General features: G+C 42.7%; 1 protein-coding gene across 5 annotated transcripts in view; it reads left to right on the forward strand.

Moving 5' to 3' along the window:
- Nucleotides 1-6,532: 6,532 nt before the first annotated feature.
- Nucleotides 6,533-27,084, forward strand: part of TASP1 (taspase 1) — a 144,963-nt gene continuing 124,411 nt past the window's right edge. Inside the window, exons 1-3 of one of the 5 annotated variants that reach the window (XM_085889337.1) lie at nt 6,533-6,827; nt 17,471-17,538; nt 18,641-18,709. In XM_085889337.1, the coding sequence (XP_085745463.1) occupies nt 6,641-6,827; nt 17,471-17,538; nt 18,641-18,709 (324 nt within the window). In that variant the 5' untranslated portion in view covers nt 6,533-6,640. The remainder of the gene's footprint in view (nt 6,828-17,470; nt 17,539-18,640; nt 18,710-27,084) is intronic. The other 4 variants (XM_085889335.1, XM_085889336.1, XM_085889338.1 and 1 more) reach the window with 4 other exon arrangements.

Consider the following 27,084-nt stretch of genomic DNA (forward strand, 5'->3'; position numbering starts at 1 on the left):
GCAGGGCCGAGGAAGAAAACAGAGACTTGAACAACAAGGGATGTGGGTAACGAGGAGTAGGGTTTGAATGCAAGGGGTGGACAAGATAGATACAGAAGCAAATTTAGGGGGAGGGGTGTCGTGAGGGGTGGTTTAACTGCTGTTGAAAAGGTCATAGTTTTGGATGGGGAATGATCTGGGATAATTGTGGACAGATGTCTTGAAGACCTAGAGGAAGAATGAGATTGAAGAGAATGTGGAAGATTGTTCCACAGGTGGAGAAAAGGAACAAATGAAGTGGTAAGCAATGATTCTGGATTTTGGAAGTTTCACTCGAAGGAAGTTGGTGGGCTGTGGTTGCTGGTGTAAAATATACACTTATAATAAACATTTTAATTAGAAAGAAACTTCTCGTCTCATGCCTTCCCGCATGTGAGCAGCCGCCGTCTCGGCTCTATTTGAACGATCCTTGGGGAATTGATCGTAACTTGCTAAATAGTTAATTTGAAGGCAGTAACTTTAGACATCGTTTCGGTCATTTGCAGAGGTCTTTAGATCTCTGGCACAGAGCATCTCCGTTAGCCGGGCCTCGAACCCAATTCGTCCCGATATCCCCCAGGATAAATTAGAAAATTCAAACTTGTTCGCAAAAGCGCGATTGGCAGTCAAAATATTCAACATGCATGAAACGATGGACAAAATGACCAATGTCCATGAAATGGCAGAGGATGCTGGGCATGTGCTTGGAGGTGGGGTAGTGAGGAGCATAGGGTAGGAACCTCACTCTCCTGAGCAGTCCAACCGGGAGCCTGACACGATCCATTTATTGGGGAATCTCTGGGGGATGTCCAAAATGAATAAAGACTATCTCGGAGCGCAAATGACAGCTATGAGGGGGCAAAGGCACAAAAACATTTGGGAAAGAACATGAAAGAAATTAATAAAAGCAAAGAAGATTTGGAAAAGAAAATGAACGAGAACAACGAAATGTTTGGGGATAGGATTGGGCACAAATTATGTGGAATGGTGGTTTGGGGGATAAAGGAAAATTCCAAAGGGCCATGTTTGATGAATAACGGCCTGGATCAACTGTGTCAGTAGGGATGTCGCTCTGCACCAGAAGGAACAAACCGTCCCAGAGACAAATTTGAGGAATTAGCATCCATTGAGAAGAAAATAGTTCCCGTGGTGTGGAGAGTAAATTTGTGGTGTGCGGTGCAGAAATCATGGACACGCGGTTAGACCCTGCAGGGATCCTTCTGACGTGCCCGGAACCGACGTTGCGACATTGGTGTCTGTGCAGGTGGCCAAACCTGCGCCAAAAAGCCAGGTGTTTGAGGCTGTGACGTGTGAGACAGCGAGTGGGTGGGCCTGTGTGGTGTGTGAGTAAGGCCGGACTGATGACTGAGCAATGTCAGAATGCTGGTGAGTGGGGCTGAACCCACACTGGTGAATGAGACTGCACCTGTCGATGTGTGAGCTGTCATATGAAAGTGTGGTGCCGGAACCAGGGTGTTTGAGACGGACCCTGCGGAGATCAGCCCCAGAGTCTTTGACCTGGCGTGCATGGTGGGTGCGCTAACGGCCATGGTGGGGAAGAAGGAAAAAAAATGGTAGTGCTTTTGAAAGAGACAGACCATTGTGAAAAGTGTCAGTTTGTGCCCCAATTGTCTTTCAAATGTTTTTGTGCTGGAGTAAGTGTGTGCATCATAAGCAGCTGGCTGCTCGTGTCAATAGGGAAAGGAACCGGGAGCTGGAGGCTCAGGGTCAGCAGCAGCTGCAGGAAGGAGCAAGGCCTGAAATCCATGGGGTCTTCTCCCACAGCCAGATTTGGGTACCTGAAATTTAAATTAAATTGAAAGCAGCCTTGGATCCCAGAGCTGCACAATTCGGACCATGGGGGGAATAGCATCGCCGGACTTGGAAATTCCCTTGGGAAATTTGGTGGCACCAAACAGCTGAGGAGCTGCCCAAGCAGGATATGGACATGGATTCTGACCACGTGTGGTACCACTTGCATCCCATGGGGAGGTGAGTGGGGGCTGATGGTGTTGTGGAGCATTCTCAGTCCATCGAGGTGCCGTCCGAGCAGTAGTCTCATGTCGATAGGGTCGCCGGACCGAGGTGGACCCTTCCAGACACCTGTAATTGTGGTGAGAAGCCCACTAGGGAGAAGCGTCTGGCGGCGCTATGGATGTGGCATCGCTGAAGGGCAGTTACGGCCTGATGATGTGACCGGTCTGGGCATGCGGTCTTGCAGTCTCTCCCTGAGGTTCAAGGAGAGTCAGCAAGTGGTAACCCACCATGCCAGTTGGTCAATGAATGTGGGTAAACCACAAGGACCTGGATTTTGAGTACCACCACTGGACGACTCACCAGAGCATCTGTGGAAAGTTTTGCTGTTAAATTGAAAGCATGATTGGGAAAGGCCCAGAGAGATGCATGTGTATGTCTGTGTGTCACAGTTCTGTTATTCCCTTCCTGTTGTCCTCCCCATCTCCCTCTGTATTTCGTTTTGGTTGAGTTGAGAGGAAAAGAGACAGAGCAAATGCAGTGGAATGGTGGGTAAACTTTTTGCTTCTCTGCATTGTTTCCACATGTTTGTTTCACTTGGAGTGATGAGAGCCGTTTGATTTATTTATTTTTTAAGCCTCTCCCAAAAAGGACAGGGGAAGACTGATTGCTGTTGTGTGTGGGGGGGGGGGGGGGTTTAGATCCTCATGGAGGATCTCTAAGTCTTACTCACGTTGTTGTTCTTGTGGACTTTTTTGTTTCACAGCCTCCAGTTTTCATCGAAACTTCCTGAAACTTGGCATGCATATGTAAAAATACCCTGCGCAGACAGTAACCATCTCCGGTTTTGAAAATTCCTAAAAAAAAAAGTTATGACGTCAAAATATTTGTGCTAATGGAAATCGCCGAAAAAATTATCTCCGAAACTTGGCAAGCTTTTTGAATTCTCTTTGCGGGAATCGAACAGGGCATTAGCAGAGATGAATTACCACACATATGATACATCACTATGACGTCATATCAATTTTTATGACGTCATTCCTATTTTTTGATATTTCTTGTTTCATTTGTTTCACAGTTAAACAGTTTTCATCGAAACTTCCTGAAACTTGGCATATATATGTAAGAATACCCCGCGCAGACAGTAACCATCTCTGATTTTGAAAATTCCTCCGAGAAAAAAAGTTATGACGTCAAAATATCTCCGCGAATGGAAATCGCCTAAAAATTATCTCAAACTCGGCAAGATTTTTGAATTCTGTTTGTGGGAATCGAACAGGGCATTAGCAGAGATGAATTACCGCACATATGATAAATCACAATGACATATTCGTTTTTATGACGTCATTAAGAGGACGAGGATCTTTGCTCATTTGAGATTGTTGAAGTTATTCTTCACCATTGAGAGATGGAGCCAAAACGATAAATAGCACGACATCTACTATAAGTGTGTCATGTTTTTTTTGTGGAGTTCTGATGGGGAATGTGGTTTATCCAAATGATCGTCTTGACCTCCTGAGTTGATTGGGCGAATTAGCCACAAACACACCTTTAGAATTCCCATGTTTTAAACGCACACCATGTTAAGGTATATAAAGCAGCTTCATAGCGAACGTAGTGAGCTTCATACTTAACGCGTGCACATGAGAGAATAGGAAACAACAACAACACAATACCTTGGCAATTTGGAATCCGTGTCGTTAGCTGTGACCTTTTGCTTCCGGTTGTTGTTAAACGCTGTGCGGTGTATAAACACGATTGGGTTTTATTTCTATCTTGTGAATATTACTTAACGCGTGCACATGAGAGAATAGGAAACAACAAAAACAACACAATACCCTGGCAATTGTGAATCCGTGTCGTTGCCTATGACCCTTTTGCTTCCGTTTTTTTTTGCTTCTGTTTTTTTTTTTTTGTTTCCGGTTTTTATCATGGGGAATGATGCGTCCTGGGAGATAAAGGCATCGTCAGAGACATGAAAGACCCAAATAATATCAGACATGGTGTATATTTCCTCCACTGATTTTAATAAAGATATCTCCCTCATCATCAAAAAAATAATTATTAATCGTGATTTACGTTATTTGATCGCTGATCCCGAATCCAGGCCGAAGTAACCGGAAATTGCGTATACAGTTGTGAACAAGTTATGGGTAAAGTCAGAAGGGAATATAAGAAGAATACCACGCTCGCTTCTAGTATTTATTCTTTCAGATGAGATCCTGTTCTCGGCGGTGCAGTTGTTGTTGTGAAGATAATGCTGAGGTAATATATTTTTTTTCAGATGAGATCCTGTTCTCGGCGGTGTAGTTGTTGTTGTGAAGGTAATGCTGAGGTAATATTTTTTTTCAGATGAGATCCTGTTCTCGGCGGTGTAGTTGTTGTTGTGAAGATAATGCTGAGGTAATATTTTTTTTCAGATGAGATCCTGTTCTCGGCGGTGTAGTTGTTGTTGTGAAGGTAAAGTTGAGGTAATATTTATTTTTTCAGATGAGATCATGATCTCGGTGGTGTCGTTGTCGTTGTGATGGTAATGTTGAGGTAATATTTATTTTTTCAGATGAGATCCTGTTCAAGGCGGTGTAGTTGTTGTTATGAAGGTAATGTTGAGGATTTTTTTTTTCAGATGAGATCCTGTTCTTGGCGGTGTAGTTGTTGTGAAGGTAATGTTGAGGTATAGTGTTGAGGTAATATTTATTTTTTCAGATGAGATCCTGTTCTAGGCGGTGTAGTTGTTGTGAAGGTAATGTTGAGTTAATATTTATTTTTTTAGATGAGATCCTGTTCTAGGCGGTGTAGTTGTTGTTGTGAAGGTAATGCTGAGGTAATATTTTTTTTCAGATGAGATCCTGTTCTCGGCGGTGTAGTTGTTGTTGTGAAGATAATGCTGAGGTAATATTTTTTTTCAGATGAGATCCTGTTCTCGGCGGTGTAGTTGTTGTTCTGAAGGTAAAGTTGAGGTAATATTTATTTTTTCAGATGAGATCATGATCTCGGTGGTGTCGTTGTCGTTGTGATGGTAATGTTGAGGTAATATTTATTTTTTCAGATGAGATCCTGTTCAAGGCGGTGTAGTTGTTGTTATGAAGGTAATGTTGAGGATTTTTTTTTTCAGATGAGATCCTGTTCTTGGCGGTGTAGTTGTTGTGAAGGTAATGTTGAGGTATAGTGTTGAGGTAATATTTATTTTTTCAGATGAGATCCTGTTCTAGGCGGTGTAGTTGTTGTGAAGGTAATGTTGAGTTAATATTTTTTTTTTTTAGATGAGATCCTGTTCTAGGCGGTGTAGTTGTTGTTGTGAAGGTAATGCTGAGGTAATATTTTTTTTTTTTCAGATGAGATCATGTTCTCAGCGGTGTAGTTGATGTTGTGAAGGTAATGTTGAGGTAATTTTTTTTTCAGATGAGATCCTGTTCTCGGCGGTGTAGTTGTTGTGAAGGTAATGTTGATTTTTTTTTTTCAGATGAGATCCTGTTCTCGGCTGTGTAGTTGTTGTTCTGAAGGTAATGTTGAAGTATAATGTTGAGGTCATATTTATTTTTTCAGATGAGATCCTGTTCTAGGTGGTGTAGTTGTTGTTGTGAAGGTAATGTTGAGGTCATATTTATTTTTTCAGATGAGATCATGTTCTCGGCGGTGTCGTTGTCGTTGTGATGGTAATGTTGAGTTAATATTTATTTTTTTAGATGACATCCTGTTCTCGGCAGTGTAGTTGTTGTGAAGGTAATATTGAGGATTTTTTTTTTTCAGATGAGATCCTGTTCCAGGCGGTGTACTTATTGTTATGAACGTGATGTTTAGGTAATATTTATTTTTTCAGATGAGATCCTATTCTAGGCGGTGTAGTTGTTGTTGTGAATGTAATGTTGAGGTATACTGTGAGGTAATATTAATTTTTTTCAGATGAGATCCTGTTCGAGGTGGTGTAGTTGTTGTGAAGGTCATGTAGAGGTATAATGTTGAGGTAATATTTATTTTTTAGATGAGATCCTGTTCTCGGTGGTGTTGTTGTGAAGGTAATGTAGAGGTATAATTTTGAGGTAATATTTATTTTTTAGATGAGATCCTGTTCTCTGCGTGTTGTTGTTGTTGTGAAGGTAATGTTAAGGTAATATTAATTTTTTCATAGCAAAAAGACGGTTTAATTTGATATATTTAAAAAGCAAATGTAAGAAGAATTCTACGTTCGCTTCTTGGCTTTGCCTATTCCATATTATGTACTTCAACCATGAGATGGCATTCTAATGACAAAATAAACTAGAAAGAGCAAAGACCGCAGACCCTCGCCAGAACCACGCACAATATGACCCTCCAGGGGTCCGTGGACCACAGGTTGAGAACCTCAGCACGAACCCTTCACCCGACCCTCACCCCAAACTCTGCTCCCCTCTCCCTTCAACTAACCTCACTCCCCTTTCTCTCTCTCTTTTTCCCCTCGAACACTCTTTGAAGTTTGCAGGTATACTAAACCATCCGGGCGGTGTTCCGCAGACCGCACGCTGTCCACGTCCTTCGTCGTTTGATCGGGTATAAATTTCGTTTGCTCATAATATAAATGGAGTGCACCGTATAGAGCATAGTAGATCTGTTGATTTCGTCAGCGCTGTGAACGAGTGGCTTTGGACCCCTGAGGTGTGCGAGGAGGTGAATGGTTCCGGGTTCGGTGTTGGAGGACTATCTGGACCCTGGTTCGATGATGGAAGACCGTGCGGACCCTGGTTCGGTGATGGAGGACCGTGGGCCTCCTCATCACTTGGACAACCAGCCAACAGAGCACGGCGGTTCTGATAATCCCTCCAAAAACAAGGCACAGGGTTTTGTACTTGTGCATGCCGGTAAGTTGCCTCTGATCCATCCACCGCCGTGGCTGTAAATGCGTCGTTTGTGTAAATGTTCAAGGTGTCCATCGAGATTCTCCTCCTTTACGACACTGCCGTAAACCCTGAGTTTAATTTGAACTTGACGTTCTCTGGACACGTGGACGATTTGCTCATTTAAATGGAGTTTAATACATCGGAATAGTCTTGTCCGTCCAAAAGGTAACCGTGGACAACATTAACGTCGTTGAAATATTTTGTTTGTTCTTCTCATAATGTGAGGGTGAGACAACAGTGCTTCACCTATACACCGCTCTTTTACTCGCTCCAAATGAACCGTCGCCACAGCGTCGAATAAATGATTACAAAAAAGCAAACGCACAAATGAGAATAATCGTCGAGGTCTTCATATGAAAACCAGCCGAGTTGATGAGGTAAAAAGGACCATCGACTTATTACGTACTTTTTCGGGGAAAGATGAAATAGAGAAAGTCACAAAATAAAGGACATCAGGTTTGTGTGTGTGTGTGTGTGTGGCAGGGGGAAGGCCTTGAGGTGGAGAATGTATTGTTACGAATCTGGAAGCCTTGTGCACACAGACAGCAGTCCCTAAGCTTAGTTATTTTGATAAGTATGTGTTTATATTTAGGGCCCGCTACCTGTGTCTAATGGGAATTACATGTGTGCGCTGCGGGTTACTTTTTTTAGTCAGGGTTTTTGCAATACAAATCGAGCCTCCAACCAACTGAAACCATCACTCCTTCACTCCGCACATCGCGCCATTACACATGCGTGTCCAGCCACGTACGTGGGCAGAGATTTCCATCGCCTCAGATCGGGACTGCCCAGAAAGGCAGGGGCGTGCCCCTTGTCCAATCACGCACAGGGGGTGACTTTCACATGACACCCCGGCCAATGGGAGTTGAGATTGCCTCAGATGGCGATTTTTCTCACCCCGGACAAGAAAGATATAAAGGAACGCCAGGCTGGGGAGGTTGGTTGTCTTGGGGGTCCCGGGTCTTGGTGCCGGCTGGTTCGTCTGGTCCTTGGTCATCGTCATCTCTGATCTTCTCCTTGGTCTTGGTTGATTGGTGCGTGGCCGGTTGGAGAGGGCGGTACCTGGTGCTTGGAGCGGCATCGTGTTGCGGGTTCGAGTCCCGCCGAGCCGGATCGTCAAGGGCCGCACGAGGCGGGAAGGTCCAAGCTGACATCCTTACCTCCAGCTCACCTTCCCTCCGAGCTGGGGGTATCAATAAAGGCCGCGGCCATCATTTCTTTTGGGGGGGGGGTTGTCTGTGTGTGGGCCCGTCTTCAAGTAGAATTGTGTAAGTGCTTTCTTTTGCTCATTGTACATTACATTTCTTATTCGGATAACTCTGCTCTTTGTCTGCATCATTTCAGAGGTCTAGGTTTTCTCAACGGTCCTTATATGTTTTTTTGCATGCTGAATTTAGAAATGTATCTCATTTTACTCAATCAGGTCAAGTTTTTATGCTATCTCAATTTTAAGGAAAAAGTGTTTTTAATTAGCAGTTTTTTTTTATTCAAAATCAGACTTGCATTGACAGAAAATGTTCAAACTATATATATATATATATATATATATATATATATATATATATATATATATATATATATATATATATATATATATATATATATATATATATATATAATGATACACAAGATCCGTTAATGTCAAATTCAACATTAGAAAGATGAAGGAAAACAGCGACTGCCGGAGCGACTGAAGTTGAGTGTTGCCAGAAACAACGATTTATCCATATTTTTCTGAAATTGAAATGAAAGTAATTCAGACAGCACTTTCTTCCACATTAAGTGTACTTGTGTGTCATTGTATTGTTATGAATTTGGGAATTCGATTGCACACAACATACAGGTTCCTTTAGTAAGCTATGTCGATAAGTGCTTGTTCCGTAGATAGCTCACCTTCCATTGTTTAAATGTTCAGAAATCGATTAGATGCGCTGCGGATCGATTTAATAGTTAGGGAAGGAACAATGGAGACATCCCTCCCCCTCTTCTGCGAAGAGGAAGAACCCTGCCATCCCGTGACTCATGATGTCAACAACTCCCTCCCACCCGTGGTTGAGCGGGGGGGATGGATCACGAGGACATGAGTCACGCCGGGCGTGGAGGGGGGGGGGGCGGAGAAGGATAAGAGGAGATCTTTTCTTTTGTTCGTGGGCAGAGTTGGAGAATGGAGTTGAGGGGAGTCGTTCAGCAGACCGTCGGGTCCTGCTTGGCTTGCGTTAGGGTTGAGGCCTTCGGAAGCTTTTTGTTTCAGTTGGCTCAGTGAGCTTCAGCTGAGGCCTGGCTCAGGAGGAGGCTTTTTTGGAGGCTTTTTGGTTTGACGGTTCCGTGTGCTTCGGCTTCTGCTTGGCTCGGGAGAGCTTTTTGCTTCAAGCTGCCCTGTTTGGAAGGAAGTTAAGCCGGTCGCTCAGCTCGAGATGCGAGTGGTGGCTTCTTCTTCTTGGTTCGTGGAGCTCTTTGTTCTCCATTTTGGTTCCCAGCTTGGTGCGACTCATCGACCTCTTCGTGGAGGTGGTTCCTTGGGGAAGCGATGCATCGATGGGAAGGTTCGGCGCCTCGTCTCACCAGCATGTGTTGAGAAGCGCGGGAGGTGGTTCCTCGGGGAAGCGACGCATCGACGGGAGGGATCGGCGCCTCGTCTCACCAGCACGTGTTGAGAAGCGCGGGAAGATTCGCGGGAGCTCGGGAAGGATCGCAGCTCGGCGATTGGATCCAGCTTGCTCCCGCTGGAGCCCGGGTCCGAGAAACTTGAAGACCACACGAGGTGGAGAGGTTCGAGATAGGTTCTGGGTTTCAGCTCACCTGTCCTCTGAGCTGGAGCTCGTTATTAAAGGCCTCTGCCACCATTTCGTGTGTGTGTGTGTGTGTGTGTGTGTGTGTGTGTGTGTGTGTGTGTGTGTGTGTGTGTGTGTGTGTGTGTGTGTGTACGTACGTGTACGTGTACGTGTACGTGTGTCCGTGGGCCCGTCTAATAAGTAGGAACTGCTGTTGAGTGCAAGTGACTGTACATTATAAGTAGACGGTTGTAGTTCTTTTGTCGTGCTTTTGTTGCTTGTATAGGTGCATACGTGTTTTGCCTTGTTTAATTGCATACGTGCTTTATTATAATAAATGTCCTTGTGTGAATGTAAACCTGTTCGTTGCGTCCATTCCCTCATTGAACTGCCCCATCTTGCACTCGGAATATAGTTGGTTTTTAAATAGCCGATAAATAGAATCGGGTCCGGCAAGGTCTGGCGATAATACCCGCTCGGTTATTCCAGAATGGAACGGATGTGTCCAAGCAGGCCTTCGCCGAGGTACGGTCCCTCGGTAGGTTACCCGCGCGGGTACTTAGGTATATCGATATTCGGCGATTGACCCTATTTCGCGTGGGTAGAATACGGACTGGGCCGTGGTGGGATTAAAAACCCACCCGTGACTGGTTTCTGGCGTTGTTCCAGAAAGTCACGACTGGATTGTCCGTTCGGTGGGCGAAACGACCGCTATTGGTTGGACGCGGTCGTTCGCACGCCGGCGGGCGGAAATCTAAAACAATATGTATAGTTTGTACATTTTCTGTCAATGTAAGTCTGATTTTGAATTTAAAAAATGCAGATTAAAAAAGCAATAATTTTGATTCTTTTTTTCCTTAAAATTTTCCTTAAAAACGACCTGATTGAGCAAAATTAGATACATATCTGAATTCAGCATGCAAAAAACATGTATGAACCGTTGAGAAAACCTTGACCTCTGAAAAAAAAAATTTCAAATGCAGCCCAGTATTATTGTTGTAAATAAATTCCCCTCTTGTTAAATGTACCAGCTCGTTTCTGTGTTTCTTTCATTGGCTTGGCATGCTGTGTATTGAGCGATAGTGAGGGTAAATTGTTCATTTGGTCCGGCGCGGCTCTGGTAACTCCGCTCGGTTACGCCGGATCCGAGTCGTTACCTGCGACTCGGATCAGACAGAGTCGGCAGAGGGTGTGGTTTCCTGGTAGTTAGACTGTGTGGGTATTTTGGTATATTGAAATTAGGCAATTGACCCTACCCCACGCCGTCAAAGTATTGGCAACCACGGTTCTTTAAGTGACCCGTCAGCTCCGGACTTATCCGGGGTGACGACCTATAAATTCCGGTGTGTTCGGTGGAGCCGACTCCACTGCTCCCCCTAGCGGTCGTGCTTGCCACCGAAACCCGGCCCCACAACAGTATATGTATATGCGGTTGCTGCTTGTGGAGTGATAAGGAATGAGGGACGACAGAGTAGGTTCCGTGGTCAATGTAAAAATGGTGCAAAAATCACGGACTATATATTCTTAATGCAAAGGTTGTCCTTTATAACGTCTGTTCAGGTGAAGGTTCGAAGGAGCAGGGGAGAAAAGGAGAGGGAGGGAAGAGACAAGACGGGGGCAGAGTAATGGGGTTGGAAGTCATGGAGGAAGAGGGAAAGGTGTAGAGGAGCAAGTGGGGATCCAGTGGTCCAAATACAAATATGGCTCTCAAAATGTCTGTGGTGAAGATTTGGTTAAATTGTACATATCCCCACCCAATCTTTCCCTGCTAGACCAGTCCACAGCATCAATGGACATTCGAGTGGTGAAATATTTTCTTCGTTTTGCATCAGTTGAATAAACCTGCTGGAAATATGTGACTCTTGGGAAAGCGCATTAAAGTCAGAAGGTTTGGATTGCATGTGATGTCCGAACTAAGTATTCTGCTCAAACGTTCCAGCAGTTATCGAGTCGTCCAGTTCGGTCACGTGGTGGCCAATCTTTCTGGTGACATTCATGATCGGACTTCTCCAAACATCCCCATCCAGCTCTGCTTCCCGAAGCCCTTCAGTCGGGTAAACACTCCAAGAAATTAATTAATTAATACCATTTGACCAGATATGTTATAATATTTATTTATAAGGGATGTTGTTCAACTACAAGTCATTGTTAGTAGCTTGTGAATTTCTAATTATTTGTTATTTATGCAATAACCGCGCATGGAGTAATTGAAGTAAAATAAAATGGTAAAGTTTACTGCAATCTATATACAGGGTGGGGCATTTATATCTGACACATTTGCAATCTTTCTCGCCGAAAGCAGTCTTGGCATAACTAATTATTGCTTTCTTTGTTTTACAGAAAATAGTTGAAAGTTTTTAATGATGGAACAATTTAAATGCAGTGAGCATTTTTTTTAAATGCAATGAGCATGCCAATTTCCCAAACAAGGTCATCATGACAGATGAGGCACACTTTGATTTGGCAGATTTAACTCCACCAAATTTCTTCCTATGGGGATTTCTGAAGGGCAAAGTTTATAAGGAACATCCAACATCGATCGATGAATTGAAAGCAAACATCATTGCAACCATCCGCTCTTGATCAAGAGACATTGCTTGCGGTAATGAACAATATGATGATCCGCTGTCGTGAATGCACGAATTTGAAAGGGGCCCATTTGTCTGATGTAATTTTTAAGAAATAAAGAATCAAAGTTGATTTTTAAAACTTGAAGTATGTGCCTATATTGTCTCGAAATTTTATTTTATTTGGTTTAGAAACAAAAGTTATTAGGATAATATAACCGTCAGATATAAATGCCCCACCCTGTGGTATGCCCATAAATGCGTAATGAAATAATTTCCGTACATGTTGGTCATACCCAGGGTCAAGTCATGGGCACTATCCCCCTCCCCACACACCCCTGTGAGGGGGTTGGGGAAGACTACTTATGATTCTCTCCTGTACACGTGCTGTAATGCAAGTGGTTTACTGATTCCTGCTGCAGGCAAGGGGGTTATTAGCCATGGCACAAACATTTTTTTTTCTCCCCCCTCCTCCACTATCCCCTCAACCCTAGGTTGCTCTCAAAGGGAGCGGGTGTTTCTCGTTTAATTTTAATGCTGAAACTCTTTTAGATAATTAAATATGCATACACGAGTAACTGAGCTTAGCATGACCGAAACAGACAAGAATTGTTTGATGAAAAACATCAAATATTTAATTAGGGCCTACTAAAGGATATCTCTTGGGTTGTTCTACACTTTGTGGTTCACATAACGGGTACTCAGGTACTCATGCATGGTTAAAAAAAACAACTCAATACCTACTTCAAAGATGCTAAGAAAGCGCAAAAGCGAACGAGCACAACAGAGGCTTTTGTTGGAAGGTTTTCTCATCTCGTGTAGATAAAAAATCATCGTGATAATTCTGACAAATGATGCTGCGATTTCAAAATTTAAGTGGAGAAAATGAAGTTTATAAATTATAACGTTATCATTTACAAGTTATGTTTGAGGTTTATAACTTGAAAGATAAAAAAAAGTTCCAAGGAGGAAGAAAAGACGAGGTTCAGGACCGTCCAGACCAGAAAAAAAAAAGAGCGGCTTGCGAGTTGCATGTCCAGAGTGGACGTTCTGAGAGAGCATGTACAGAGGAGTAAGATGCAGACTTAGCTGGGTGGCGCTTTAAAAACCGGAGTGGGACTTGGGAAAGCAGACGAGCATGCTCGACGCTGACATTATTTTTTATTTTTTTTGTGAGTACTAAACCATTTCTGCTGGTACTCATTGGGGAACCGAAAAAAAAAATTGTGTGAAACCCTCACTATACTCTCTCATGGGCGATTAGAATCTCAAACATGTTGTTAGTATTGTCTTGTCTCACAACTGTAGCAACATATTCAGTGAGTTTTTATTTATTTTCTGAAGTATCCTTTAATATTCACATCACTTACAAACTTCTTTCAATGTTTTTGAAATTGACAAAAGGAAAGTGTTACAATTTCTTAATTGACAACATTCAACATGGTGGTTGTTGTGCATTTATCATTTTGCATTGTACTGTATTTAGAATGGCTCATAAAGCTGTTCGTGTTGGTTCCTGATTAGTAATTCGTAACTACGAGTAATAAAGAATTGTTTGTACTTGAGTGATACGCTACTTCAGTCCAGCAGATTGACTCATCTCAGGTATTTTTTAAAAATACTGGTTACCTCCACAACCGAAGGGGGGCAGAGGTTAAGTTTTCACTGCTGTTGTTTGTCTGTTTGTCTGGCTTTCCGTCTGTGAACAGGATATCCAAAAAATTTGTGGACGGATTCGGACGAAATTGTCGGAGAGGTTGGGTGTGTGAATAGGATGAAATGATTCGATTTTGGTTTGAAGTGAGAATTTAATCTTTAAAGGGAGTCTTCACCATTGAGAGATGGGACCAAAAACGATATGTATATATAAAATATATGATGATATTTCAGAACGTTGTGGTCAAGTTATGACAAAACTAGGTGGATGAATTGGTTAGGTGACAAGAACGAGCCAATTGAATTTTGGTTAAGGTCCGGATTAAAATCTGACCTATCAGTGGCATACAAAACGTAAACTGTTCAGCCCGACGGAGGTACGTGCTCTACCGAGTGCTGTTCTAGTTTAATAAGCTGAATGTTTACATTTTTGGCCCAATTTCTGAATGGCGAAAAATCACATGAAAATTTAAAAAATTCTCGTATTCGGATCCTCTTCAAAATGAAATTAGTTTGTCCTTGTCATACACCCAACATGTTCACCAAGTTTTTTTCCCAATCCGCTCATAAAGTTTTGAGATATCGTGCTATACTGTATATGTATGTATATATATATATATATATATATATATATATGTATATATGTATGTATATATGTATATATGTATATATGTATATATGTATATATGTATATATGTATATATATATATATATATATATATATATATATATATATATATATATATATATATATATATATATAGTTTTTAGCCTTGTCACTCAATGGTGAAGAATGACATGAATAATTCTCGGATCTGAATTCAGATACGGATCTTCACCAAAATCAAATCAATTTTTCCTTGTCAAACTCCCAACCTGTCCACCAATTTTAGTCAGAATCCGTCCACAACTTTTTGAGATATTGTGCTATGTATAATTTTTGGCCCGATCTTTCAATGGTGAAGAATCACTTTTGAAATTCTAATGTCCAGATCTAGATCTTCAATAAAATATAATAATTTCATCCTTGTCACACACCCAACCGTTCCACAAAATTTTGTCTGACTCGGTCCACAACTTTTTGATATTTTGATCTGTTCACAGCCAAACAGACAGACAGATAGAGGTGAAAACATAACCTCTGTCCCCTTCGGTGTCAGAGGTAATAAGAAAGAGCGATCAGAGATTGCAAACCCTCGCCAGGACTTGTTTTGTGTGGCAAATAAATGGAAGGATGTACGAAATGAAAGGTCTAAATGATTGAGTTCTAAAGGTCAAATTTCTGAAAAGTTGTAAGGGTCTAAATGGGTCGAAAGGGTCAAAATGGTCTCAAGGGTCTTTAAAAGGTCGAAGGGGTCTAAAGGGTGTAATTTAATGTCTGAAGGGGTCTAAATGGTCTTAAGACATCTCAAAATGGTCTAAAGGTCAAATAGGATGTACAGGGTATTAAAAGGTGTGAAGGTCTAAAGGGTGTAACAGGGTCTTCAGTGTCTCTGGGGTCTTCAGGGTATTAATGGGTCTTGGGGCTGTATAGGGTGTTTGGGGTCTTAAAGGGTCTAATGTAATTAATGTATATATCACATTCTGGACAGACAGACAGACAAACAAGCCGGTAGGCGGCGATGAGTCGCCGAGCATGGAAACTATAAGATATACAGCAAAATGGATGTCATATAGCGGATAGGGAATCACCTTAAGATTATGCATATCAAATCTCATCCAGTTCCATCTATTGATAACCACTCGGTATCCATTTGAATGAAAAGTACCGAAAATGCGGTTTGAAATCGGAAATTCCTCAAAGTTCGAGGGGGTGCTGTGGGTGAACAAATATGTAAATCGAAAATCCGGCTCTATTGTTTGTGCACAATGTATTCCAGACGATTAGTGTGAATTTTCATGACCATCCGACCATAACCCTAGGAGTAGCATTTGGCGCGAAGGCACCTCCAGCTCTCGCATATTATCGATTTTTGCACTAATTGACCTTTGACCCCTGACCTTAGTGAAATCGGTCAATATGTCCTGAGGCAAAGTTGTAGTACTCATTCAGTACCATGAACCTGCAAAGTTTCATTCGTATCGATGCACTCACCTGGTTGCCAGGGGGCCTTCAATTTTGGCCAATTTTCACGGATACCCTAATTTTAGGGGGCGCTGCGGGTAAAGTATTCCATATATCACAAAAACCGGAATACATTTAATAGAGCAACACCTGTGGATCATTGATGCCAAATTTCATAACCCTACATGGGATAATGGATTTCGGAATTGATTTCGCGTGAACGGTACCGATTTTGAAGGGTTTTCGGTTGTTGCTGGGGAACCAAAGCGTCCCTAGCAACCATCACAATTTCCAAAGCACTAGGTCATAAGATGTACCTACCACCCGAGTTTGGTCAAAATCTGCCCACGTTCACTACCAATTATGCTGATGACAAACGAACAAACATCCAAACAAACAGACAGAATTACTGACAATAAGGGTCACCTATTTCGGCAACCCAACAATAAGGGTCACCTATTTCGGCGACCCAATAAACAGACCAACAAACAGACCCAAATGCAATACCCTCTCCTCTGCCGAGGGTAATAATCCATCTTTGTTTGGCGTGTGGTTGTGTTTACAGACCTTTCAGGGTTTTATTTTTGTTTTTATTTTTGTTTTTTGTTAAATATTAGTTGATGAGGCCTTTCCTTGGGTAAATATTTTTGACATTGCCATTAATGAGCAACGTTCTGAAGTCTCACTTATCATTCAAATACCAGAAGATTGTTTCGTACTGTGTATCTTTATAACAGCATTATGCAAAGTAGTTGCGTTGGTTTTGAAGATAATATGCAAAGCAATTGAAGTAACACACAAATGGAATGCAAAATGCTTTTTCCTTTCTCAACACCTTTCATGATTAAAAATATGAGTTGTATTTTGGATTGTTATCAGGAAACGCACATTACTGAAATCTATCTATCATGAGTGACCAGGAACTACATCGAAAAGGACCGATATCTGTTTCATGTTTCACTGGCTTCGGACCATGTTCATGGTCGGAGAAATGTGTTTTTCGACTTTTATCAATGATGTCATCAGTGGAATATGATGGACAAGAATCAAAACTTCTGTCTTCCCTCTCTGCACAGCACAATTTGGTATCTTTCTCTGTTTAATTTGTTCTTGGAATGAAGGTAAATCATCATAAGAAGCCTTGTGTGTATCAGTATAATTTCTCTTTAAGATGTAAGTTGCCGAAGGATTTTTTGATGTGCAACGGATTAGTTCTGGTTGGAATAATTGGAGGAAGTGCAGCGGAGTGTTGCGTGATTGAAAAGTACCACTGAAACGGAAAGGAAGAATTAACAAGACATTTGGGAAATCGGCACGGAAACTTGGGCAACATCAAAGAAAGAGAAACAAAAACTGGATGTAAATGAGATGTGAATGCTGAGATGGATGTGTGGAGTGACGAGGACGACATTATGAACCAGCACATCAAGGGGTCAGTGAAGATTGTGGAAGCATCGTAGAGAGTAGCCGAGAAGAGATTGAGGACTTTGTGATATCAATTGGTGCATTTTGTTTTGACCAAAATTGTCAATTTCTTAATTTCAGGTGCGGGTTTCCACTCGGAGTCAAAAGCCAAGGAGTATAAAACTGCATGCAGGAAAGCATGTATAAAGGTAACCACCCACCTGTATCCTCAACTTGATTCCTTTTTTTGTTATTATCTCCACCACCGAAGGTTGATGGACATTATGTTTTCACCCCTATCTGTCTGTCTGTTTGTTTGCTTTTATGTAAATAAAATATCTGACAAAGTTGTGGATGGATTCGGACGGAGTTTGGGGGAGATCTTGGGGATGTGACGAGGACGAAATGATAAGATTTTGCTGAAGATCCGAATCCAATAATTTTTTTTTTCAATGATTTTTCACCATTGAGAGGTCGGGCCAAAAAGCACGTATAGCAGGATATCTCAAAAAAGTTGTAAACGGATTTGGACGAAACTTGGTGAACAGGTTAGGTATGTAACAAGGAATAATTGATTCAATTTTAGTGAAGATCCAAATCCAGATCCGAGAATTATTTTTTTTAATGATGTTTTTTTTCACCATTGAGTGATATGGCTAAAACGATACAGCACGATATCTCAAAAGCTATGGACGGATTCGGACGAAACTTGGTGGATGAGTTGGATAGGTGACAAGAACAAGCCGATTAAATTTTAGGCTGGATCTTGATTTGTAATGAACTATCAGTGGGATATAAAACGTAAACTAATCAGCCTGGCGGAGGTATGCGCTCTACCGAGTGCCTTTTCTAGTTGAATGCTGTTGTTATTTTTAAGTTTTACTTTCTTTGCCTCATCAATTTACATATAACTCGGGAGAACATTATTAACTTGGCGGTGATGACCTGGCAAGTTGCAAAAGTGTGGTTTTCGTGTTATTATATTCATCTGATACTCTTTGAAGGGGGTTTTGGACTACTACAGCTGCTTTCTGGACCAGGAAGTACACTGGGTACGATTCCAATGCTTCCTTGTGGAAGTAGTCATCCAGAAATTTTGAATTTGGCCAGGGTCCCAATGACAAATGACTACTTTCTGTGAAAGACACTTTTTGGGATTCGGCATACACAAGTAGTAACCAGTGGTAGCAGAGTTGTCCACATCTTAACATCACATCCGTTTGATAGCTGTTGCAATGTCGGGCTGTTGATTGATGCTTATTTTAAATTTGAATGAAGACTAACGAAAGCACTTATTTTGTTGTGTGGCAGGCTGTGGCGGAACTGCGAGAAGGTGTGTGTGCACTGTCTGCCGTGACTACTGCTTTGGTCGAGTTGGAGGTAAGTGGAGCTCCTTTGATCGCAACTGGGTTTTTATTATTGAGTCACCTGAAGGGAAAGTGAAGAAAAATTTATACTATATGTCTTAGAATTAACAGATTTTGGACTTTGTACCCTTTCTGGAAGATAGGGGTATTAGGATCAGTGAACCAAAGATTCCAATATATGGATTGTCAGTTTGAGCCGAGGGAAGAGAATCAGGCTGGTAGTGGAAAGATTACTTGTAAAGACCTGGAGAAAGTGAGTAGCTTCAAGTATTTGGGGTCAGTGGTGGCAGAAGAGGAAATATGTAAATGGAAATTAAGCAACGGATTCGTTCTGATTGGAATAATTGGAGGCAGTACAGTGGAGTGTTATGTGATGGAAAAGTACCACTGGAACTGAAAGGAAGAATTTACAAGACAGTTGTGAGACCGGCATGATTAACTGGTGTGGAAACTTGTGCAACATCAAAGAAAGAGCAACAAAAACTGGATGGAAATGAGATGCAAATGCTGAAATGGATGTTTGGAGTGACAATAACAACAAGATCAGGAACCAGTACATCAGGGAGTCAGTGAAAATTGTAGAAGCATCAGAGACAGAGGAGAGGGAGAGAGACAGACAGAGACAGAGAGAGCGAGAGATAGAGATTTGCATGCAGCCTGTGGCTGCTTGGCTGCTTCATTTTCTGGAAGCGTGGTTGTGCCACTGATGCAAAGCCCTCTTTTTTCCATCCATCCATCCATCCATCCATTGGGACCATACTCTGTGCAGAGCGTTGGTGCTGCCGAAGCAGTCTCCTTGGCTATTGGGCACAATCTTAGACGGGTCGCCACTCCAACGCAGGATACTCGAATGGCTCAATCATCGATACTCGAATGGTAAATAATTAATGACAGAGTACCAGAAAACAGTGAGTCCATTTTATTTAAAATGTTTTTAATTGACCGAATAGATTAAGGCCTCAGGGGTTGTTTTTGGATGCAGTCAAAGTCAAATAATTTTGTATGAATGATTATTTTTCCAGCTTCCATTTGTAAATTGCCACAAGGTTTGAAAGAACCATTTACTTGGACATACAAGCAAGGTCAGCTTCACTGGCACTTGTTCAAAGGTAAAACGAATGGTAAACACGTTAAACAAAACCAGATTTGGTCATTTTAAACTAGACATGATTGAATTTATGACAATGCAAAAAAAATTAATGTTCATACCTCTCGGCCATCTGCTGGCACGATGGCCGAGAGGAATGAACACTCGCCTCCGAGCTTTTCAGCCTGGGTTTGAATCCAGACCAAGCTATGCACTGTCATCCTTGTGTTTCGCAGGCAAGATCATTCATCAATGTGTATGCCGTTCCTTGGATGGACGTTAAACTAGGTGTCCCTTCTGCCGGCATTAGTCGGCGGACGTTAAAGATCCCACGGTGTCCATCGCGAAGAGTAGGTGAACGATCGCCGACACCATGAAGAAATTACAAATTCCTGCTCCAAGCTACAGTCGGGAACTGGATCAGTGGCACAGCTACACCCCACAAAATGATTGGACACATGGCCATGTGCAACACTTGAAAGAAGACCCTCACATCTTGCAGTTCTTTTTATTTAAGGGAAAGCGCTTGAATGTATGACACTGCAGTGAAGAATGATGATTTGAACAAGTTCTGCTTTTGGGCATTTTATTTATATACAGGAGACAATTTTTTTTTGTTTTGTTCATAAATGTGTATTTCTGTATACAAAACCGAGCTTCTTGGAAGAGCGAGGTGACGGCGCATGAAAACGCACCCGAGTGACAGTGAGGAAGTCTGGCCACAGTTTGACACAACGAGCAAAGTAATTGACTTCCATCGAAAGGCAAGGGAAAGGAAGGAAACACAATAACCTGCAAGTAAGAGTGTGCAAGAAGGTTGATGAGCAGCTGTTCTGGCAATGGTGCTCTTTGTGGGGGGTTGGGGGGGGGGGTTAGACCTCCGGTGCAATGCCTTTTGCAGTGCCTCCACTCTTTCGAGTCCCAAGCTGTTGTTTGGCCCAAGCCAAAGATTGGTGCCAGTGGACAGAGACAGAGACAGAGAGACAGAGAGACAGAGAGACAGAGAGACAGATGGATGGAGGAAGTTCTCCACCCCATTCGCTTGCTGGAGTGGGATGGCAGGGGTTGGGGGTCAGTCCTATGTCGCCTTGCGGCAACACAGGTGGTCCTGATTGTGCGGCTCCATGCCTGGCAAGGGAAGCATTAATGGTGGTGCAAGGTTCAATGTTAACTTTTTTTTTCTTTCCTTTTTTTCCTGTGCTCGGAAAATTCACTTTCCCCAACTCGATTTTCCACTTACCTGAAACATTTCCCCTCACATTTAAAATGGAGCTTCCGGTGTAACATTTGTGGAACATGTACATTGTACATGGTTACACCCATCATGAACTGAGGATCGAAGCAAGTAGGATATAGCAAGTAGGGGCCAACTTTCTGATGTCCACCAGGGAGAGCTGTTGCCAATGCACTTCAATGAAGAATAACAGATTGGTTTAATTCCACCTCAGGTCATTCATGATCATTTCTACCCTCATTAACCCTCTCTGAGCCTACCCCTACTTTTGTAGGTTGGTGTTTCCTCACTTCTCCCTCCTCACACTTTTATTTATGTTCATTTCTTTCTTCACTTGTTTATCCCAATTTTCAGCCCATTCTTTTCTTTTGGCCCTTCTGCTTGTGCTTGAGTTGTGTCCATATTGTATACCCTCCCTGTCCACACATGTCTTTCTTTCTCTCCTCCCATTCCATTTAACGCATTCTTCCCCTCACCAAGTCATTCTTCAAATGTCCCTCTGCCCTGAGTACATGCATTTCCCCACTTCCTGGTGTTTTCTAGTTCTTCCAAAGTGTCGACCTTGTTTTGATAAGAGGAGTGTTAAAATGCCTTGAAGACTAAAATTGATTGCGACACTGTGTAGGATGACGCTGGTGATTCTGGGAAAGGTGATAATTTGCCTTCACTAATTTTCTTGAATCGACCTCCGATCCTGGCGGGACATCTTCTCCATTCTATTTGGATTATGACAATCATGACGTCTAGCTCTCCTTCTAATTAGGTTAGCAAAATGTTCATTACCACAAACATTAGCCTGAGAAACTGACCCCTTACCTTGTACGACCCAGAGGATAAATCACACATAGGGTCCGAATCCAAAAATCCTCTTTGTGTCCCAGTTCACTTCTGCTTCCGGTACTCCCATTCTAACTTGTGCTTCTGGCGTGCCCATCCATCTCGGTGCCGCCATCTCCATCTCTCTCAGGACGGTGTCATAAGCTTTCTTCAGGACCACAAATCCCAATGCCATTTCACCTTACCTTGCACCTCCAACCTCTTCTCCATTAGCTGTCTCAGCAATATGTGTGTGTGTGTATATACACACACACACACACACACACACACACACACACACACACACACACACACACACACACACACACACACACACACACACACACACACACACACACACACACACACACACACACACACACACACACACACACACACGTACAGGTAGTAAACAAAAAAATGGAAACATCACTTAATCGGGCGTTGGGCTGTTTGATGGAGGTGGAAAACGCTGTATCGGATGTCATTCCAGAATTTGTCATAAATGCTTGATTTGGTTCAGATCTAGTGATTGAGAAGACCATGACTTATGGTAACATCAGTCTTATGCTTATCAAACCATTGGGCGACCACACGTGCTCTCTGGATGGGGGCATTGACGGTCTCCTCTTGCAGCCATGCAAGCCATAATTATAGGCAACCAGGTATGTGCAGCATTTTTTTAATGCATGATCCAAAGCATGCTGGGATGTAATTTGCTTAATTAACACATGGGTGACACCTATGTGGAAGCTGAGTCTTGGTGTCCCTCATTTTTCCAAGTGTTTCCAGGTGTGTGTGTGTGTGTGTGTGTGTGTGTGTGTGTGTGTGTGTGTGTGTGTGTGTGTGTGTGTGTGTGTGTGTGTGTGTGTGTGTGTGTGTGTGTGTGTGTGTGTGTGTGTGTGTGTGTGTGTGTGTGTTATACACCACATGGCCAAAAGTAAGTGGACAGCTGCTCGTCCAACATCTCATTCCAAAATCATGGGCATTAATAATTATTTATGCATGGTGGAGTTTGTCCCCCCTTTGCTGCGATAACAGCTTCCACTCTTCTGGGAAGGCTTTCCACGCGATGTTGGAACATTGCTGCGCGGATTTGCTTCCATTCAGGCACAAGAGCATTGGTGAAGTTGGGCACTGATGTTGGGCGATTTGGGCTGGCTCGCAGTCGGCGTTCGAATTCATTCCAAAGGTGTTTGAGGTTGAGGTCAGGGCTCTGTGCAAGCCAGTCGAGTTCTTCCACACCGATCTCAACAAACCATTTCTGTATGGACCTTCCTTTGTGCATGGGGGCATTGTTATGCTGAAACAGGAAAGGGCCTTCTCCAAACTGTTGCCACAAAGTTGGAAGCACAGAATTGTCGAGAATGCCACTGTATGCTGTCGCGTTAAGATTTCCCTTCACTGGAACTATGGGGCTTAGCCTGAACCATGAAAAATACCCCCAGACCATTATTCCTCCTCCACAAAACTTTACAGTTGGCAATATGTATTCGGGCAGGTAGCTTTCTCCTGGCATCTGCCAAAATCAGAATTGTCTGTTGGACTGCCAGATGGTGAAGCATGATTCATCACTCCAGAGAACGTGTTTCCCCTGCTCCAGAGTCCAATGGCGGTGAGCTTTACACCACTCCAGCCGATGTTACACCACTCCAGCCGATGCTTGGCGTTACGCATGGTGATCTTCGGCTTGTGTGCGGCTGCTCAGCCATGGAAACCCATTTCATGAAGCTCTTGCCGAACAGTGTTTGTGCTGACGTTGCTTCCAGAATCAGTTTGGAACTCAGTAGTGAGTGTTGTAACTGACGACAGACAATTATTTTTCCACGCTACATGCTTCAGCACTCTGCGATCTTGTTCTGTTAGCTTGTGTGACCTTCCACTTCGCAGCTGAGCTGTTGTTGCTCCTAGACTTTTCCACTTCACAATAACAGCACTTACATTTGACCGGGGCAGCACTAGCAGGGCAGAAATTTGATGAACTGACTTGATGGAAAGGTGGCATCCCATGACGGTGCCACGTTGAAAGTCACTGAGCTCTTCACTACGGCCCATTCTACTGCCAGTGTTTGTCTATGGAGATTGCATGGCTGTATGCTTGATTTTGTACACCTGTCAGCAATGGGTGTGGCTGAAATAGCTGAAACCACTTATTAGAAAGGGTATCTGCATAATTTTGGCCTTTTTTCTGCACACTGTGCATGTATATATGTATATATGTATATATATATATATATATATATATATATATATATATATATATATATATATATATATATATATATATATATATATATATATATATATATATATATATATATATACATACACACACACACACACACACACACACACACACACACACACACACACACACACACACACACACACACACACACACACACACACACACACACACACACACACACACACACACACACACACACACACACACACACACACACACACACGCATGCATGCAGTCAACCCTCAAATATCATGGAGATTACGTTCCTGGAAAATGTTGTGAAAGTTAAAATCGCAATCGTGGAAACCAAGGGCCAATGGGAAAAGGGGGGGGGGGGGGGGTTCAGTTCCTGGGCTTCGAGAAAAAAGAGGAAATTCGATGGCAGCCAGAAATAAACAAATCACAATTTAAACAAGTAAAAAAGACATAAAATAACACAGCTCCCATTGCTTTAGCAATTTTGCTGGACGGAGTTAAAAGGCGAGCCCATATTTCGGTACAACTAAAATGGCCGCCAGTCTACCAGTCTGCCATCTTTTATGAGATCGCAAAATTAAGTGAGGTCCACGTGTATACCATCATGTACTATGCTTGTGCCAAGGTTGAACAAAATCAGACCATGTATATCTGAGAAATTGTTGGGGACACATTTATGTAAGAAAATGTCTGCCAGTCAGCCATCTTGGATCTGATTTTGAAAAAGAATGGCGTGCATATGTAAGCCATCATTCCTAATCTGTGTGCCAAGTATGAACAACATCGGTAAATGCATGTCTTAGAAATGGTTGCGGATGCACGCAATGACACGAAAATCGAGACCAAATCCATTACCCCCCATTTCGGACGAAGTCCAACGGGGTCTAATGAACACGTAAAATATAAAAAGCATGTTAACATTGCAATAAACATGTAGATATACAGTGTAAAATAAACAAAAACACAAAACTTTTACTTTTTAAATTGACGAGCAGAGTACGCACCCGACGGACTATCTTGTTCTGAGCATGCAACACGTTTTTCTGACGCATACCTTTATTTGGGTAGTGTTTAGGCAAGTGATAGCTCTGTATAGGAAAAATAAATAACTCGGTTTACGTGTATGAAGCAAAAACATACCTACTGCTTATAATTCAATACACCTCGCTACACTGGAAAACGTGGGGACAAGAATACTGTACTGTGAATGGTGGAGACTTGTAATACCCTCCCTCACCTGGAGGTGACGCTACACGATACACATTTACATGGAGAATTTGCGTCCCGCCCCTCACCTTCCCCTCCCCCCCCCCACCCCCAAGACCACCGGCAAAGATAAAAACACACCTATACATTAATTGGGTTATGCTGACCCTCTGCGGCAAGTCTGGATGTAATTGGGCCAGAACTGTAGGAGTAGTAGCCCGACAAAAAAACTCACACACAAACACTGGTCTGTGAATAATAGTAAGGATTCCAAAGCAGAGGTGATGTTTTTTTTTGTTGTTTTTCTTTAAACAAACAGTGAGGTAGGTGAGGGTAAGAACATTATGTACTCTGCTCTAACTGGTAAACACAAGACTTAGCTCAGGATGATGATGATGATGATGATGATAATGATGCAATTGGTGGGGGGGGGGTAGAAAAGATGTAAAACTTGATATGGCTGTTGGATCATCAGCACGATGAAGGTGCCTGCTGCATTGCCATATAGAAGAAGGGTAAGACTATCCCTAAGACTATAAGATGAGATGGCATCCTCTTCCAAAATAATCCCTTTGCTTCGATTAGTTCCATGAGCTGCGGTGGGTAGTTTTTTTCAGCTTCATGGTCTGTCATGGTTAAACTGGAGTCTTCGGCCCCCGGTGCCTCGTGGAAATGTTGGTAAATCTGCAATGATTTATCCCATATCACCGGTCCACTCAAGGGAAGTTTTTTTTTTAATGTTTGGTCCTTGATCCAAACATTAAGCGCTTTTTCCATCCTTTCATGGGACGGGAATGAGACGTTTGCGCTTTGCACGGATATTTGATTCACTTTTACCACACAGTTGATTCATTGATGCCGCTCTTTGACCTCTTGCCAACCCATCTAACAACTCGATTTTTTTACACAATGTCATAACCCTTTTCTGCCTTTTGGCACAACTAATTTTGTCCATCAGTTTACATTTGGGGCCATTATTAACTGTTGTGTCTTGACGAGATATAGTAGATCTAGTATTATTGGATTTGTATATGTCATTTCCTGTTTGATGACATTTTATTATTAAATTAGCTTCGTTCCCATATGCTGGTCTGATTACTACAATTAACAATGCTTGAGAAACAAGGAAAGGCTCGTAATGGGAGGTAGTTGTACACGCAGACGCAAACAATGACTCATCTCAGCTCAAAAACCGCGATTGGCCAAAATGAAATACTGCGAGAACTAAATCAGAAATTCCCTCCTTAACAGCTCAAAGATGAGAGGGAGACCACTGCATTTATTGTCCCATGGAAACGCTGACATGATGCCCAGCGATCTCCACGGTCATATGACAGCTCAAATTAGATCATACGAGTCGTGTTTCAAAATTGTGATTCTATCATTTAACTCTCCCCCCACCAAAAATGACCATGCTTAATAAAATGTGCTTTTTTTTTCATCAAATAAACACAAAGTGAAAAGTTTTATCTTGGCATTAGTAATACTAGTGCGGGCCTGTAGGGGCGGGCCCGTAGGTGCGTGCCAGTATGTGCAGCTTCGTGCCTGCAGTATCAGGTCCCCAGCATCAATTGTGACGTCATATCGAACGAAGAAGAAGAATTGTGATGCCCCCTCTCTCTCTCTCCCCCTCCCCCTCTCTCCCCCTCTCTCCATCCCTCTCTCCATCCCTCTCTCCATCCCTCTCTCCCTCCCTCTCTCCCTCCCTCTCTCCCCCTCTCTCTCTCCCCTCTCTCCCTCTCTCTCCCCTCTCTCTCCCTCTCTCTCCCCCTCTCTCCCTCCCTCTCTCCCTCCCTCTCTCCCTCCCTCTCTCCCTCCCTC

This window comes from Eptatretus burgeri, chromosome 7, assembly GCF_056783735.1.
Source record: "Eptatretus burgeri isolate ZD-2024b chromosome 7, Ebu_testis_v1, whole genome shotgun sequence".
NCBI classification, from domain to species: domain Eukaryota; kingdom Metazoa; phylum Chordata; class Myxini; order Myxiniformes; family Myxinidae; genus Eptatretus; species Eptatretus burgeri.